This window comes from Pleurodeles waltl, chromosome 4_2 (assembly GCF_031143425.1).
Source record: "Pleurodeles waltl isolate 20211129_DDA chromosome 4_2, aPleWal1.hap1.20221129, whole genome shotgun sequence".
Taxonomy (NCBI): Eukaryota; Metazoa; Chordata; class Amphibia; order Caudata; family Salamandridae; genus Pleurodeles; species Pleurodeles waltl.
In genome coordinates, this window is record NC_090443.1 from 543,901,609 (window position 1) to 543,921,265 (window position 19,657).

Consider the following 19,657-nt stretch of genomic DNA (forward strand, 5'->3'; position numbering starts at 1 on the left):
TTTGCTGCTGAACAGCGAAGTAAAAATCATGGGACTACAATTTGAAAACAGCTGTACATTATTATTTTGATTTGGAGGGGAATCTATGATTGGAGGCTTTACTTAGGATTTATTTGGGGTGACAGGCACCAGGTTTTGGAATAGGAAGGATGGTTTTGTTTCACTTTCAACCAGTGTGTTAATCTATGGGATAAAAAATTAGTAGAGGGATCTTTTGGTTGGACGAAAGGATGAGGTCACGTTCGACATAAAGCATGAACTTGATGTTGGGGAGGCTCTGGGTTCCTCAAATATTAGATTCTCTGGGCATGCCTAATGGCCATCACAGTCATAGTTTTCCATTACAGCAACTCAATTCATAATTGGTTATTGGACTGTGAGAAGCTTCTGATGAGAGTCCATACCAATGTATTGTTACCAGGTTGATGGTTGTCTTGCCAATGGAGAAAAGGTCTGGAAAGAGCCTCTCATAATACTTTGATAGGGAACAGAGAAGAAGTTCACAGAGTACCAATATATATCGAAACAGCAGCTAATTGGACATGAATCGATGCATATTTCATGCCAGAATTATCCAGATGTAGAAGGTAGGGCAGAAAATCTTATGGGATCTAGGTTTTGGCCCCCAACTGAAATGCAGAAGCTTTTGAATTTGTATTTAAAAGAATATGGGGGTCATTCCGACCCCGGCGGGCGGCGGGCGCTGCCCGCCAGGCGGAAACCTCCAAAAGACCGCACCGCGGTCAAATGACCGCGGGGGTCATTACAACTTTCCCGCTGGTCCGGCGGGCGATCTCCAAAAGATCGCCCGCCGGCCCAGCGGGAAAGCCCCTGCAAAGAGGAAGCCGGCTCCGAATGGAGCCGGCGGATTTGCAGGGGTGCGACGGGTGCAGTGGCACCCGTCGCGATTTTCAGTGTCTGCAAAGCACCCGTTCCCGCCAGCCTCTTCACCATGCCATGAAATGAAAATGCTGGTTATCAACCATGAACAAAATAATTTCTATTTGTTTGTGATGGATTGAGATATGGAAGTAGGTGCCCTCCAAATGGCAAAAAATATCCCAGTTAATGGATTGCAGGACATTGAGGAGGAGATCATTCTGAAAGACTGCTTTCTGATGAACTTTTGAGTGCCCTTAAGTCTAGAATGTCTCCTTAAGTCTAGAATTATGACTACAAGAAAACCCTTGAATAAAATCATTGATTGCATTGAGAATTTGGCAAATACTGGCCATTTTCTAACGATGCTTAAATATATCTGCCTTTAAGGCCTTCAGATGTATTTGGTACTCTTTTCTTGGTGGTGTTCGTATTGGTTCGAGCTGAACTCTATTGTATGTCCATGCAAATGAAATCCAGATTCCTGTGGACCAAGGTGATATGCTGCCAGGCTGTAAAGAATTCCCATAACTTGCTGTCCACTACCATGGATGGAGAAGGCAGTCAGGCAAGTCTGGCATGGTCTTTGTTCTTACTGGATGAAGGAAAGCTGGGCCTGTTTATTTGCTGACATTGTCTGAATTGTCCTTGCATGCCATATTGATATGGGCTGGATGGAGTCTGGGTATAGAATTCTGACAAGTGGCCATATGAATACCCATACTGTCCATAGAACTGTGCTTCCTTCTAAACTGCTACCTTTGGCTCAGCTGAAAGGTACCAAGTGAATAGGCTGCATCCATATCTGCCTTGATAGCCTACAAAGTTTGTGTTTACCCTGCAGTATTGGTGGGGACATTGTTCCTGTGCACACTTGATTCGAGTTGAAAAATTGTTGATAACCAACAAAAAGGGGGAACCAAGCTCCAGATCTGCATTCAAAGTGCTCTGTCACTTCTGGGGTGGAGAAAAGTCAACACAGAGCCGCACAGTACAACCCACAGGCATGTTTGTCAAAAAGCTGTTGTCTACAAAATGGCATATTTTGCATTTTGAGGGGACATCAGGGTGAAAGTATGTGTTTTAAACAACCACAGTGCTTAAGACTGCTCCTGTTGGCATTTGACTGAAATCATCGTTGGAGACATCCAAGGACGTGTCAGTCAAGGCAGAGGAGAGAAACTCCCCTCCATAGAGACTTAGCTTGATCCCTTCTATTAGCTGGTAAGTTGTCCGGGAAACCAGACATTTCTTGCCATCATTTTCTGTCATGGTGAACCAGAATGGCATAGGAGATCTTGATATCAATAGGTGCTAAAGTGCCTAATATCTTTCCTATGGCATAAACGTGGCAGCCTTCTGAGCCACATAGCACAACACACGGGTAGGAAGCATTGTGGGAGCATCTCTGGGCAGCAGAAGTGATCAATGAATACATCTTGAGTTGGTTAGGGGACAAGCTGGAACCACACCATCTGTCTTGTATTTATTTTCAAGTCTGGTGATGGAAATTGCTCCCATTGTAGGCTTTTGTATACGGGTACAACCTTCCTCCCAATAGTGGTTAAGTGTGAGAAGGATCTTAAAGACACATCTCAAATTATAGTCAAAGAGAAAAGTTTCCTGAACAGTAGAAATTGTCAATAAAACTAATGGGAGCAATTTTATGCTTACCGTGAAAGTAACCTGCAGTAGTCGGTCACTTGGTTTTGGTAACATCCAAATCATGGCCGCCAACAGCCTGTTGAACTTGGCCTTATTTGTTGTCACTATCCTGTGAATCACTTTAATTATGTATGAAAACATCCTCCCTAGCTCACTGAGACTTTTAATTTCCTGGCAAGGAAGCTCTTGTAGAATATTCAGGGGCAACACCGGCATGACTTGTATAAGTGTATTCATCTTCATTAGAGATATACTTAAGGACAAATGACTGTACCTTTTGAAAGCTGTCTGACAATGATGTGGGCAGTATGATCATTCATAGGGACTCTGCTCATAAGGAGGTTCTTGGTGGCAGTCATGGATAGGTACTCAGGGATCCTAGCTGATTTCTTTGCTAATGAAGACTTGCCAGCTGTTGTCAGTGACGGTGTCTTCAACAGGGTCATGAATGAATGAAAATGCTTTTTGGTCATCTTAGGTCCAGTTAATGTTCACAAATGGCGCAAAGGTTAACTGGCCTTGACTTACCAGAAAGCTAGCTACCCGCATCAGAAGTCTGCACCTTGGAGCCAGGTACAGATGGTTTGAGGGTAGAAGTCATAAAAGCCTCTGGGGAGGAGGCTTTGATTTAGCAAGCCTGCGTGTCTTTGCCTTAGCAGGACAGCACTCTTCAATGACTCTCCACCAAGGAGGCTTTTCCTTCAGGATGCACCTCATCTCCCTGTCCTTAAGCGTCTTGTTACTGAAGTTCTCACAAATGTCACATTTATCTGCCACATGTCCAGAATGGTGAAGGAGGCAGTATGGTACGCAAGGCGAGCCTATCATCCTGGTAGATAGGTCACTGCCTGGTTTGCTGATGAGTGGAGTGCGGGTATCCGCAGATACACCATGGGCCATAGGTACTATCGCTGGACTTTGCGACTTTGTAATTGTGACTTTTTGTGACTCGCAATAAGGAAGTCGCAAACTGCGATGTACAAGAGTGTCTCAGACACTATTTGCGATTCCTAATGGGTCGCAAACGAACCTGCCTCATCAATATTCATGAGGCAGGTTGAAATTTACGACCCATTGGGAATGGACCACCATGATTTTTAAATAAAGATTTTTTTTTTTAAATCCATCCCATTTTTCTTAAAGGAACATGGGATGCATTTCAAAATGAAAAATGAAAAGTTTCCTTTTTATTTTTTTAAGAGTAGGCAGTAGAAATCCCATGGACCTACGCTTAAAAAATGTCAGAGCCCACATTCACAAAGGGGAAAGGGTCCCTTGGGGACCCCCTTCCCATTTGCGAATGGGTTATCACCCCCTTCATGGAGTCTGTAAAATCTGAAAGTTTCTCAACCGCATTCCAGTCGCAAAACATTCATACATACTCATGCGACTTGCTATTAGGAAGGGACACCATTGACGCGCCCCTTTGTAATATTGACCCGCAAACCCTATTTTGCAATTCGCTAATAGGCTACCGAATTGCAAAATAGGGTTAGTACATGTGAAAATGACATTTAGCGGTCACTAATGGCCCGATTAGCCATTTGTGATGGCTAAAACCTTTTGCACATGTGCCCCATATGCCAGGTGCACCGGGTGTGCTACGATGTACACCATATGCCACGGACATACCACTATGAGTTATACAACCATTCTATAAAATAGAGGAGCTTATGTCAGTGCAGAAATGGAAGTCAGGGACTGTAACATTAGGGGACCTATATTCCGGCAGGATGTTTGTCATGAGGGAAGATGCTGGGGACTCCTTTGCACTGGGAACAGGGGAATATTTGCAGTATGTAAAGATCTCTGTTACACCATGCAACTTGTGGCTGACTTTTCCAGATGCAGCACTGCACTCTAGTACACTGGTGACATAGACGTTAATTGCAGGGGGACGCAGACTGATATCACATAACTACAGGGCACAGCTCAGTGACATCCTGGATATGCCGCTCCACATCCAGGTCAAATGGGAGGGAATACTAGAGGAACCCATGGCGGCAAAAGACTGGGTATGGGTACATGAGGGGGTATGGACTGTGATCTCCAATGCCAGGTTTAAACTGCTACAATATCATTACATGCATGAAACCTATGCCTCCCCCCTTCAAAATATTTCATACCATATATAATAACCAGATAGATAGTTGTGCACGATGTGGGGGCCTGGTGGCAGACTTCATACACATGTGTGGTCTGGCCTGCCCTGACTTCCTACTGGTAGACAGTACTGGAGAAACTGAGCAGAGACACTTGTTGGAGCATACGGCTCGAGATGCAACAGGTGTTGCTGGGACTGAGTCCGTTTCCTAATAATAAGAAGCTTAGTAGAAAGTTGGTTCTGCTTGGCCTTCTGTTGGCAAAATGCAGCATAGCTATAAAATGGCTGGGGACAGAACGTCCGAGTTAGGCGGACTGGCTCAAAGATGTTACTGAATGGGCGCCTGCTGAGGAGATACTGATGAAGCATGTCGACAAGAGATGAACGACTGGAAGATGATTTGAGAGCCTGGGCATCAATTCTACCGGACTTGATGGAACCCCGGAAGGTGAGGCACCAGAGGATTGCCCGTCCTGACATGGCCGATGCCACACGGTCACCAGGGGATTGATCTGGGTCCTGGCTGGAGAATGATTCAGTCCATCCTGAAGCAAATATCAGTAGTCTGTCTTTGGGGCCATGTACGAATGCAGACGGAGAGGGAGGAGTGTGATGGTTTTTTTAAATTGGAGTACTGTAGATCGTCCAAAGTTTTCGAATTGCAAATTTGCTTATCATTGCTGATGCATATAGTATCCTATGAAACTTTAATAAAGATCATTAAAAAAATAAATATGAATGAATATGAGGGAAATGGTTGGACCACTACGGTCTAAGGTTTATCAATGTCAGTAAATAAATACGTATTCCTGCATCAGAACATGAAGGTGCTAACAACTGTATAGCGACTGATCTTGTTTTCAACTTATTAAAATTGGTTATCAAAAAGCTTTAAATACATATATATCATACTAGTAGATTTTCTGGCTCCACAGGAAGGACAATGCTTGAACAAAGCCCTAGCAGATGTCAGCCATGAGGAGATGACCACCGGCTCACCCAACCAAGTACAAAAAGGCCAGTAACTGTTTGTCTTCCTCAAATCAAGATGAGAGGAGTGCCAAGGAGTAGGCTGTAGCATGATATTCTGAGGAATAAAAGTAGCACTAGAAAAGAGCTGCGCTCAGAAGAACACCTCGTGTCAACTTGAGTGCAACAGAAAATCTGAGAAGCTCAGCATCTGAGAAGTTGGAGCTCTATGTCTTTCCAGCTCATTGACCAGAATTGGTATCACATAATTAAGAGGACCACCTAGTTACAGTCTACAAATATTTGTAAAGTTATTTGAATGTATGGAGATGCTGTTGTATTCAGTTTGAATACTGAGGATTTAAAGCCTTATGTGGGGGAATATTCAAGCATTTTTATTTATGAAAGATCCAATCTTAGAAAATCAGATGGTTTATTTTCATCCAGCCTTGGTTGGGGGAAAGACATAATGCAAATGCAGTGAGTTCATGATCTGAATGGAGGTATGATTTCAGAAGGACATGAGTGTAGTATTAATAGTAATAACAGAATGAGCCAAAATATTTAAACAGAACTGAGCAATTATTTGTATCTGTGGATTTTGAATTTGATTAGTTTAAGTGATGAGGTGAAAAGTAGGTTCAAGATGATCTCTATTTGGCTTGCGAGGAAGGAGATCCACTTCATACCTTTGTCCTGGATTCTAGTGTTTTAGCTTAACGCGAGAAGAGTGGGGTGATGAACTGTATCAAATGGAGCCGAGCGATCCATAAAAATCAGTGTTGTAGCTCCATTGTTGTCCAACTGAGTTTTGAGGTCATCCCACCTGACAACAGTAAAACAAAATGGTGGGAGATGGGCATGAGGAAACCCACCTATGAATCAGCCTGGAACACGTTGGCCTCAATTAAGCTGAACAAGTTGCCATATGGTCACACAGCGAACAATCTTTATTTATCCAGACTGTTTGGGTCAAGCAAGGACTTCTTCAGGGATGGCATGAATTAGGAGGTTTTCAAGTTGTGTATGTTACCCTTCAAGGCTGAAAGTGTTCAGTACAGCACTGTTTGAAAAAACTGTCCACTAAGAACTACCAATAATTTGTATGTATTGAGTAATTTCAGTCTGTTTTTTGTAAAGTGCAACATTCATGATACATATATAGCCTCTCACCACCGAAGGCTGTCTGGAGTGGGTGAGTAGATTGATAGATGTGTATCCTTGGTTGAGGCTCAGGAATGCATGTAGATGGGTTAAGGTTTTGCAGAATGGCTTGCTGATCATTCAAGTCTGTCTACACAGAGTGCAGTTGGTAAGTCATTGCTCCGCATGGTGGTATTTTACAAAAACTTGGAATGGGTCCGAGCTGAATAGTGTCTGACACGAGCATGTCACAGTAGATCAAAGGTTATGCAGATCATTAATGGGGTGGTTGCAGGCCTGGTTGTAGTATTTTCTTACAGATACAGCTTTCAGCTGCCAAACTGATTTGCAGCAATAGCCAGGTTGTAATGCTTCCCTAAAGGCCAGGTTGTCTGAAATGGAGCTAATGTTTTAGGAGTTTAACCCAATACAGAGTAGAAGGTGCTGAGAAGGATCTTCAATCTGCACATGTTTTGCAGCAAGAAGAGATTATATGAGGCAGATATCTGTTGCTCAAATAGCAGAAAGGTTTGCGTTTGAAGTATTCCACTCCATGCCTGCATGAAAATCTGTGTAAAATGAATATAGTTTTAATGTCCAATCACTGAGGCACTGGAGAGCACAACGGGTGTGTAGTGGAAGAAATATTCTAATTGTAATTTTCGTGGGTGGAAAGTAATGCTGGAAGTAGACTGAAGACATCAATGTAGTGCATTGTAATTGCTGAGGCTCGAGATGATGATAGCCATTAGTAAAATCACCATTTGGAGGAAAGCTGGCTAGGTGAAAGTGCACTGTGAAATCCAGCAAGAAACAGATTTGCTAAACTGTTTAAAGGCCTGTGCCAATTTGTAGTCTTGAGGTTTTACACTCTTACTGGCCAAGGGATGCTTTGGTTGTACCAGGTAGATTATCACAGGTCATGATCTCAGTTTTTTCTGGATTGCACCACTGACGTCTTGGTTCATCCAGTGATATAATCTAGAGTGGCAGCTACCAAATCAGGAGGATTCCAAATGTTAGAATTAGGTATGCCAATGGAATAACATATATTTTGATGTGAATGAGGAGACATGAGATGCAGTGTGATGCCGCAGATGATGGGGGATGCAGAGGAAAGGAAACAGATGTTAACAAGGTTGTGATACAGTTGAGGGCAGAGTCCTGGATGCCTAGGATAATTTGTTCATGCATCAACTGTTTGGTCTGACAATGCCATAGGTCGGAGATAAATAGAGAAGAATCAGGTCACCTAAATGTAAATGAGGATTGCAGTTAAGACTGTCCTATTTAATTAGTTGACTGGTTTGCAAAACAGTGACTACTGCAGTTTGACTTAGTAGAATATATATTATTTACAGAGGTTCTTCTGATTGTATGACATTAAAATAAAGTCAGGCAGTGAAATAGGTAAGAGGAGACTATCAAGATGAGATCACTCTGTAGTTTGGCTATGGTAAAGCATCGGATAAGCATTATCATTCCATCTAGATAGCATAATGTTGGCACTTGCGAAGCCTTTCCACCTTTTACTTACAAGCCAGAGAGGGTGTCCTGCTGGTGGTACGGCAAGGCTTTAGCATTGGATATGATCTCCTGTGGTAGAGAGGAAGCCTCCATGCGCTGGAACATAGGAGCGTTTTTCTGCACAGAGAAACAGAAGCATTACAAACCATATTATGTTACAGTCCAAATGGTAGCATAACCTTGTATAGGGGTAATGACATGATGTCCACAGTTAGTGAGCCAAAGCCTCTGGTGTTCTGTTTCCATGAAAACTAAGATAAATTGTAGGGTACAAACCTAACCTAATAAACCCAACAGTCAGTATCTCATCATTAACGGCTTAGAGACAAACAAAAAGGAGCCTCAAGACCCAGAGCCTATTCTACCATATGGCCTGAGCTTTGAATATGTATGTATGTATGTGGTATTTATATGGTGCACATTTAGGTGAAAGGAAACAACACTCTTAAAGTCAAAGGCAGGGATAGAGTGAGCTAATGATTAAAAGGATAGCTGGATGCATAGAGGGGAATTAGACAGCTAAATGCTTCATGATACAGTGTATTTAAAAAGGTCCTTTGCAGCACTTTCCTAAATTGGAGTAGAGTAGAGGGTGCCCTGCTGAATACAGGTATGTTGTTCCAGATCCTAAGTGGGTAGATGGAGAAGGTATTGTGCGTTGTTTTGCATTTTTTCACTTCTTCATCTCCAGTGTGATGATGTCATGGCTGTGGGACAGGTGTGACATGTTTGTAATATGTGTGCATGATTCTATTTCTACATATTAAGGTTTGTGGCACATTCTCATGAGGTTTCCAGCTCACAGAGAAGACAATGCCAATGCTTCAAGCCCCATTAAATGCTGGCTTCGAAACCCGGCACAAGGAGACACAAAATCTAAGTTTGACATTTTCAAGAAGGGACTATTTTAAGCAAAGAGAATTTGTAATATGAGTAAATATACACATGTATGGAAAACAAATTGAACAAGCGTTGAGAAACGCAATAGTTCTGGCTTGAATCCTGAATTCTGAGCTAGAACAATTGGTTTTGTCAATGCTTGTTGGCAGCTGCCCAGCAGCAAGATTTGATGGAGCCACTGGTCACGGTGAACAGCAGAGATGCCTCTTATTCATTCTGCCAGTGACTGGGCTTAAGAGTAGTAGTCGCCTTACAGCAGGTTGAAAAGTAGCCACCATGGTAGCACAATCAACATGCTGAACAAAAGTAGAGACTTCTTTTCATCAAGCCTTCGAGCACACTAATAGCAGTGGTGGCCCAACAGCAGGATGAAAAGCAGCACCTCAGTGCGTGAGGCCCTGCTGGCCTTCAGATCACCTGCCCCCATCCATGAGCACTCGAAGTTTTGCAAAATTGCAATGTTGTTGCTGATCTTGTGAGGCTTCGATCGTCTTGAGATCAGGCAGTCACAATCTAAAACAAGCATTTACAATGCAACGGGTCTCGCGTTTGCTCATGTTAGAGCTGATCGCGTTGTAAACTCCTAACCCGACTTTTCACCTATCGGGCAAAAGTGCATTTATGTACATAACCCGAAAAAGTGAAATTAACTATGTAAAGCGCTCGACTTCTGCCAAGCGAGATCGCGCTCGTAAATTAGAGAAAAAAGAAGTCCACGGGCCCGACGGAAAACAGCGAGCCTCGCATGTTTTCTGTACTTGGTCACTGCGCTCGAGGAGGGCAAGCCACTGGAAAAGGCATGACGTATGCGTGCCTTCGACTAATGAAAGCAAGCAGATTTTATTAGGCAAGCCCACGAACCAATAAAAAACACTGACATGAAGTTGACAGGGCTCCGAGCCCTTTTCTAAATACTAAAGCGTCTTGCTGCAATACTCATGCGCGAGCGCATGCAACGCAGGCTCGACCCTAAAAAGTAAGGTGCCACAGGAGCTGCCATCCCTAAAAAGATTCCTGGCAGAAGATGGGTTATTAATTTTTCTTGGGGGGGGAGCTTTACCAACTTAATAAACATACACTGGTTAGGTCGCAAAGCAAATCTTAGAAAAACTCTGTTCAGTCCCTGCTAGTTATGTCACGAGCAGCTGGCAATTTATCAGGGATATGCGTTATAAGTTCAAAATGCACCAACAATTTTAAAGTCAAGAAAAAAGTAACATTTCAAAACGAATTTAGAAAAAGAGAGAACACTTTAGTAATCAAAAAAGCACCAAACTCATCAAAATAAGAGGAGATATAAATCTTTAAACCTTTGAGGTGGAAAGTGCCTAGAAAAATCAAAGCGCTCATGAAAAATAACAGTTTGCGGTCTGCCAGGACCGAGGCCTAACTTTAGGCTGATTGGAATGAAGTGTATGTTGAATACACAAAGCAAATCATCCCAGTCAAAGAGCCTGATTTAGAGTTCGGTGAATGGTACTATGTCACAAACAAGACAGATATTCCGACTGCCTTGTAATAAGGTAAACAGGATATCTGTCCTTAGGATTTGGTCTCTTAAATAGAAGACAAAATCCTTTAGTAGGGCACAATCCAAGAATAAGGCACACCAGGGTTCGTTGTCAAGCTCCCACTAAAGCTGTTGGTTTTGACACCAAAAACAGGACAAAGCTGCATACCGTTGCCGCCAAGGTTGCTTCATTGCTGGGATGGGTTTGCCGCCTTGCCCCAATCCAAGGTTTCACCTTCAGACTTTGTTTTTTTGGTTCTCAAACATATACTCCAACAGGGAAAGGTACAAAGCCAATACCTTTTCTGCAAGGTTCCATAGAGCCCATTTTATTAGAGGCAAAAAGCTCTGTGCAGGGTTTTCTCACCTGCCTTGGGACCAACCTCCTTAGGAAAGCCTCAGCACATTGTCAAGGTCTTCCAGAGGTCAAACAATTTGAAGTCCGACTTTTCTTCAACTGCTGGGAAAGTTCATTCTGGCCACTCCTGATGCCCCCTGGTCATCAAAGCAGGGTACAAGGAATTAGATCTCTCTCCAGTCAAGACTCCTACAATATCCATCTCTCTGTGGTCAGCAGTATCTTCTTGAAATCAGGAGTCGTTCTACTATCTGTGTCCCTGGAACAAGCAAACAGGAGGCCAACTACTTGCCCTTTGCAGAGCAGTTCCAGTATCTAGGAGTGGGCAGCTGCCAGGAGTCCTTGAGTTCTCTTCTTCCAGCAGGAGAGGTGAGTCTTTTTTCTGCTAGCTATCTTTAGGTGTAGTCTTCCCTGGTATAGGAATATTCTACAGAGTATTTGGTGAAGTGCCAGCCGCTTCCTGTGCAGCAGCAAGTGACTGGAGCTTTTTCCCTGCCCAATCCTGTCTACTTTGTTGCTCTATGTGCACCTCATTTTCCAGCGCTTTCTCTTTGCTTTAGTAGAAAAATACCCAGAAGCCCTGAATTCAAGATGCCTGAATTCTTCTTCCCCTGGAAAAGTACCTGACAGGACCCTAGCCGCTCCCCAATTTAGATGACTACTCCTCCCTCTGTCAGTGTCAAAATGGTTTCCCCTCCTGCTGGGGACAGAGCGAATTGATCTAGGAGGTGTCTGTGAAAGAAAGGCAGAAGATTCTGTCAGCCCCATTTAGGATCACCAGGTCAAAAGGAGAAGTGTTAAGGCTGTCCTTTGTTCTGACAGCTGGCCTTTATTCCTTGCAGGTGACTAATCCCCTTTCTCTCTCTTATCCTTCTCAGGTGGATAATCCCTTCTTGGAGACCAGTTACTGACAACACTCCTATCTTTCTAGACCACCCAGAAACAAGGCCATTGTCATCCTGGGTAGCAGAGTCATTAGCTCCATCCATGAGTGTCTATTACTCTCTGGAAGTGTGATGAATGACATTCCAAAATACATTTTTAATAAAATTAGTTTCCCTCTAAAGTTATCACATCAAAATTTGATTTCACTATTAAATCAGATGTTGAAAACTAAGTGGAGTGGAAATTGTTTTGAAATATTTTTCTAGCATTTTCCCAAAGAAGTGAACTATTTTAAACACACCTGTGGCTGCCTGTGAAAAATCCAGCTTAACCTACACAGTAAGCATCACTTACAGGCCTCCAGTCACTACCAGGGCACGTATTTAAAATATTTAGTGCATCTCTTTTTTATGTCGTAGGCACCCTGTTTGAGGGTTTTGAAAGCAATTAAATAGGGTTTCCTACATGCCTACGGCACCCTTCCTTGCCATGTGTTACAGCAGTGCTTTTAAAGTTCAGCCCAGCCAGAGCATAGTGGTGCTCCTGGAAGTCTTATGTTTTTTGTCGTAAATGTGGGTGGTGTAAATACATACTGCAGCCCACATATTACATTTAACTTCCATGCCACTAGTGTAAACTACCATGGCCTTATATTAAAGCAAAACAAACCAATTTTAGTGATTCTACTTTTAGGTCCACAGCACATGCAACATGTCATGGAAAAGCAGTGCCCAGGAGCTAGAGTTCTAATACCAGCAAAAGATAATTTCTAAAAAATAAAGGAGGAAATCATGGACGACCATGCAGCAATGATGGATCTCTCCCACTTTGTTACAATTCCTTTATGAATATAAATATGAATATAATTAATATAATTAGAGGTTTGTAAATCAATCACTGCTCACCCCCTAAAAGTAGCCTGAGAATATTTGCATGTGAGTATATGGTGAATGGCAATTCACAGGATTGATCTGCAAAGTTGGAACAGCATTGCGAGGTATTTAGGTGATGGGCTATGGAGTGCCTTGTGTATTATGCAAAGGGTTTTAGAGGTCACTTTGTCTTTTCCAGGGAGCCAGGAAATTAATATCAGGGCAGGTGTGACATGGTCACATTGTTTCAAACCAACCAGCAAGGTGATGGAGGTGAACCTATTTCAAACACCCCCCAAAAAAGTGAAGAGGGTGGTCAGCAGGCACTAAGAGCAGGAATTCTGTTTTTGTCTCCATTGACGCAATGCCAAATGTTCTTCATCCACCACTGGGCATCAGAATAAACTGTTGGGCAAATTATGGAGTCAGTCAGATTCCTTATCGAATCTGACGTACAACAGTGTTATCATCTATAAATGTGTGCAAATCAATTTTGTAGGAATCTGTGAAGGCAGCCATGCAGTTGTTGAAATGTTATGGTGACAGGACAGGACCTTCACACTCCACAGCAGATGATCATTATCCTTGAGTAGAATGGGCCCAATTACACTTTATAGGAGTAATTTAGTTAACAGGACTCAAAGTAATACAGTGCACTTACAGTTAGTAGTAACAAGGTGGACAGTCCTTTGATTAATACCTGGTGGTCATTGGTAACAGAGGCAGCTGACAGGTGTAAGATGATCAGTGCACAAGGACAGCCCAGGCCACAGACATTGAGAAGATCTTTCCTAATATTTAGAATAGTGGCCTCCATGCCCTTCTCTGAAACCTGACTGAAAGTCTCTTAGGAGGCCATTGGTCGATATTTGGAAAGATTGTTTGGGCCATCCTTGGGGTTTAAGAATTGGTGGGTCGATGATTACATTGTTGAGGGTTTGAGCGATGGCCCCAGTAGAAAGGTGGAATTAACTAGGCAAGTGATGATTGCTGTCATAAATAGGAGTCTCTAGTTGATGACACCGATATTGAAGATAATCCACAAGGGTGTAGCTTTATAGACTAAAGTTATGATATTGCTCATGTCAGTTTCAAAGAGAGGTGCTAATACATGGAAGGAGTTGCATGAATCAGTCTGGTAGAGCAGAGGGCAGATGTTACAGTCCCTGGGGTGGCTGTGGTGATAGAGGCCCTTAACATGTTTATTTTGTCAATGGATTAAACACAAGAGTTTATAACATAGATCAGTTAAGGGGCTGGGAAGAATTAAAGCCATGGCTGAGACCAGCGCCCTGCATATGTGGAACACTTCTTTGCTCTGATACACTATAATTTTTATCTTCTGGAATGTTCCCAGAGGGTTGAGCATCAGAAGGAATAATTATAACAGTTCTGCAGCTTTGGTAACTATCAGAAATTCCCATGCTTGAATTATTTCCTGATGCCAGGCTGGTAATTACCAGTGGCAAATGTTAGTACAGCAGCAACCCAATACAACAATTAACATTGAAAACAAATGGACATACATCAGTAGACCATCCTTAGCCAATCCCCTCAATAGATAACCCAACTACAGGCAATCAGGTGGAGTTGCTCCGGGTGCCAACCCTCCTCACTGGCTACAAGGGCCAGATTTTAAAAGCTTGTTAACGATTATGCCTTAGATTTATTAACGGGTTTGACAATGGCCACATGTTAATCTATGGAAGATAACAGTGCTCGTGAACTGTAATTACAGGAAAGTAACTTTTTTGTTCTGCAGCATTGAATCTTTCATACATTAAAATGCTTGAATTATGATTGGCAAAGCAATATTTTATTTTAGTTAGGCGGTAAAGAGACTTGCCTTAGTGAAAAAAGGTTGCTTAGCATTGCCCGACTCACTGCCATTTCAGTTGATGACTTGACATGCAGACAGAAATGCTTGGTGAAGCAGTGTATTGAAGGAGAGGTCACTGCATTGCAGATGCTTTGAAAGGTACTCCAGCAAATAACGCCATTGTCATCGTCATGCCTCTTGTTGAGTCAGATCGAATCCAGTTTTTCAAAGGTCTGCCGGACTTCATATGCAATGTGAAATCCATTAAGTGACCCATTTTGAAATGCTCTGCTTTGACAGAAGGTAACCTTTGTTAGTGTTTCCACATACAATAAAAACTGATCAGTCTTTCGAACGTCCTGTCTTTTCAAGACAGAATTTTAAGCATTTCTTGATGTCTAAATAGTGAATTGCTTTCTCAAATGCTGTAGATGGTTGAGAAAAAAACATTGATAGATGTGCCTTTTCATTCAGATGGAATGTTGTTAGAACCTCGGAAATGAATGTTGGATCGGCACACAAAGTTACCTTGTTCTTGTCGAATGTCATAAATGGTGGCTTAGCTGACAAAGCATAAGGATCCATGGAGAGTGGATAAATCGTTTTCACTGATGCCCAACGGCAAAACCTCTTCCATTTCACAGGCTAAGGGCCTCATTTACAAGACCCATTGCACAGCAAGCCCTGTTCCACCAGGAAAGGGCAGAAATGCGCCATATCTACAAGATAGGGCACACTTCTTTCCTCTCCCCCTGTGCTGGCGCACAAACTGCTACTATGCGCCAACACATGCACCCTTGCACCAGGGTGCAAGGGTGCCTGTGTTGTAGGGATGGTTGTTTTTGTGCAGGAAGGGACACCTTTCTGCACACAAAAAAATCCAAAGAGATGTTTTTCTCTTTCTATGTGTGATGTAATATTGAGGTGGCATAGGAATATGGCACATTCTCAGACTTGTAAATCTGGGAATGCGTTGGGTTCCATGGGTGTTGCGTAGGAACACCCACAGCAACTCCCATGGAATGCCCCTTCCATGCAGTGTTATGCTTGAAAGAGGTCCATATTTACAAGGCCATGAGAAGCCACTCGAAGTGGCTTTGTAAATATAGGCTAGCACATCGCGTCCCCGGGTGTAAAACAAATGAAACTCCGGTGGCTCAGTGTGCCGCTAGGGCCTTGTAAATGAGGCACTATATTTTTACCATTGCAGCAGCTTTAGCTGCTTGCAGAATCTTTTTCCAGTTCTGCAGACCCTTCATCTGCAACAGTCAGACAGGCAGACACAGGGATGCAGGGCTGTGATATAAGATCCTGCGTTGATCCTTGTATAGTAGGAATGGATATGTCTTGCATAAAATTATGTGTGAAACAAGAGGTCCAATAGATATGTGAACAAAAATTGTCAGGCCCAAGCATGGGTGACTAAAATGATGGTACATGGTTACTTCTAAATTTTCCTGAAGATCCTCGCAATGGGAGGAATCAGGGGAAAAATAAATGCAAATTCCCTTATTTAGGGAGTCTTAAAAGCTTCTCCCTGAGGGCTTAAATACCACTGCCTGCGTGAATAGCTCTGGCATTTGGCATTATCCAGGGTTGCATCCAAATCATGTTGTGGCTTGACTCTTATTTTGAAGATTAAGTGTAACTGATTGCCATCTATGTTCCATTCATGACAATCCACTCGCATTCTGCTCATTGCACCTGCTGCCTCGTTCTGACAGCCAGGAACATGTTCAACTCTTAGATTGATGTTGCATGTTACGCCCCAGTGTTGTTGTTGTGTCAATTCTTGGGATATTTGTTTGGATCTTGTTTCTCCTTGTTTCAGGATATAATAAGGAGTTACACACAAAAAGTGATGGGAGGATGCTTACAACAAGTCTAACCACTGGCAATCGTTAGGGGTAGCATTCCAGCCTATCGTTCTTTTGGATACTGTGACACCTCAGATTACACCCAGTCATTAGCAAATAAATAATGGACCTGTTCCAATAGGAACAGTCCTACTGAAATGCCAAGCCAGGTTCTCTCTGAACTGTAACACAAGCAATCCAAGACAGGTTTCACCCTGATTGGATCCCTTCAGTCAGGTGTAGCTTTGTACCAGGGGCACATTGAGCAAGAGTCCCATGTTCTGGGCATACACTTGGACACTTAGGACATTACATCATACACACAAAAGGTGATGGGAGCATGCTTGCAACAAGTCTAACCACTGGCAATCACTCTGAGTAGCATTGTAACACATCGTTCTTTTGCCCATCAAGCCAACTCAGATTAGTCCCAGCCATATGCAAATGATTCATGATCGTGCTCTAATGGGATTAGTCCAGCCCGAACTGCGAGATCAGGTCCTCTTAGAACCAGAACACAAGCAACCCAAAACAAGCTTCACCCCGATTGGGGGCTCTCCATTCAGGTGTAGCTTGGTTCCAATGGCATAAAGTATTGGCATGTTGCCTGTCTGTATTTAGACATCGTTTTGGCTTATCATTGGTATAAATGCTCTTCATGCTAGTCTGACTACCCTAAATGCTAAGAGGTGTAAATGCAGGTTTTTGTTCTTGTGATGACCACAGTTTAATTACTGGCATATCTATCTTATGGGCTCCCCAGCCTTTCATTGAGGCTTCCCTGGTTAGATGAAATCATGATTTGATCTCATACACCATAGTTTTTCCCTTGCACCAGGCCCTGGATTCTGTCATTGTGTTAGTTATCATTATGTAGTAATTCCAATGGCTTGTAATTTCTCTCCATTGCTTGTCCAAAACTTCTTGAAGGGGTCTCATTGTCTTTGATTTATTTTCCTATTAGCCACATTTTTAGCTAATTTCTTGTATCGCTGTGAAAAGCCTTTCTGTTCTCTCTTGGGATGCATACATCTTTGGCTATTTTGCAAATATGTTTGCGCCTATGAAAAATACATTGGTTTGGCATTAAGATATTCATGTTGAACTTCAGTTTGAGACTCAATTTCTTTAGTAGATCTTAGGCTTGGGATGATGCAATGACTGTATGCTTTGGTAATGGTGCTTTGATAAGCCAGTTGCTGAGGTCTGAAAATAGCTTATCCCTCAACAACACATGCATGGTATCACGGGAAACATGCATTTTGTGAACACCCTGGGTTCTGACTTCAGACCAAATGGGAGTGAATTGAAATGGTAGTGTTGTCCATCCACCAAGAAGCAGAGGACTTTCTGGTATTCTGACAGAATGGCAGATAGAAATATGCATCCTCTATACCTAGGGATGCCATATTAAGAGTTTTTCTTTACCAATTGTTGTACATCCAGCAAGAATAACATTTTGAAAATATGCCTTTTTACAAACGTGTTTAATGCTCTGAGATCTAAGATGTGTCTTAACTCCCCATTCTTTTTGGGGATAAAATAAAAACCTAGAATAGAATACCAGTTTGTTTAATCAATTTTTAGAACCAGTTTTATGGCATTTGTGAGGAGTAGCTTTCTTATTAGTTGTTTCAGTGCCTCTAGCTTATGGCGCTTCTTATTGATGGGAGATGTTTTCAGTGGCTTTGATGTAACTACTATTGTGTGTCCATGCTAAATGACATCTAATACCGACCTCACCTTTCTTCTCACCACCTCTGTCCAGTTGTCTCGTGTAGAAAATGTAAGGTTGTCTTTTTTGAGAAATTCTTAAAGCTTTTGCAGTTTCTGTGTCAGTTTTAATTGCCTGCAAGGCCTCATTTGCATGTGACTTAAATAAATGTTGACCATTAAGAGGCATGTCTATGACCTCTAGTTTGAAGGTGATGCTACCCAGCCAGCCACATTGTCATAAAATAGACCTAGCTGAACTCTGCATGAAAGCAGCCTTGGACAAATCTGGAGTTGCATCTATCAGGGTAGGTCATGTGATTGCACCTTCTCTGAGAATTATTTTTTACTTGCCTGCCATATCTCAACCGGATGCAACTTCCACTGGCAATTTTTATTGCTGTTGAGGCAATAACTCCAATTCTCTTCTGAGCTTTGTATCTGAGCTTTGGCCATCCTTGTCTGTGGGTACCACACATGGAGTTGATGGGTTACGTCATTAACTATGCACTGGATCTGAGATTAGTGAGTTAGTTTTTATATGGTTCACCAAGCACACAGGCACTTTATCAGGTGCTCTGTATTTATTTCTAAGTTTTGCTATTAACATGGATACATGGCTCCTGTTGCAGAGTTCCTCATGTAGATCCGTCTCCCCAAAAATAATCAATACTGGACTTGTTCTGACTGATCTTCTGTTTTTATCTTTGAAATCATAAGAAAATTAAATTAATTTATGAGCAGCTCTATCCACCAGCATGTGAAGCAAAATGAGGAGTCCCTATCAACCGGATCTGAACTTCGATGCTTTGCTGGCACATACTTTCCCAATTGGGATGTCAATTAGCCTAATGATAGGAGTCTGTTCCTTGACAAGGAAATTATCTTCCACTTCATAATCTGGTTCAGAAGCCATATAATTCTCCTACGTCATTGCTAGAGTTTTCTGGAACAAAATGAACATCAAGGTCATGTGGCCCTTCTGCTCGAGAGGCTGTTATCTGGCATCAAGTCATCATCAGAATATATTTATTCTCCGTCCAACCTGTGATTTAAGACCTTTGACTATTAGCAGATGACAGTTCTGAATCAGCCAGGTGCTGTTCTGTTGATTCTAGTCTAATTCTTATTGGTGATACCTACTTCATCGGGGACCACGTAGATGTTATCGGCAGCTGAGGCACAGCAGTTGTGCTTTTGGTGACATGAGACATTGCAGATGATGTTGTCACTATCAGTGATGATGTGGAGGATGTAATAGACTACACTTTGTAGATGATGATGTATCTGCATCGTCTTCAAAGCCTTTATCAATAGGGGTAGTTTGGGAGCCAATGATGTCTTTGTCGATGAGGGGGCCTTACTCTTCAACAATGCCTTCACAGACAATGATGGTTTGCAGTTGTCATTGTCTTCATCGTTAATGATGACTTCATCGACTGTAGTAGTTTCTTCAT

General features: G+C 42.4%; 1 protein-coding gene across 1 annotated transcript in view; it reads right to left on the minus strand.

Annotated features, from left to right (window-relative positions):
• Positions 1 to 19,657, minus strand: part of CACNA1E (calcium voltage-gated channel subunit alpha1 E) — a 1,379,194-nt gene that overhangs the window by 105,634 nt on the left and 1,253,903 nt on the right. Inside the window, exon 43 of the mRNA XM_069233198.1 lies at positions 8,298 to 8,404. Coding sequence (XP_069089299.1) covers positions 8,298 to 8,404 — 107 coding nt within the window. The remainder of the gene's footprint in view (positions 1 to 8,297; positions 8,405 to 19,657) is intronic.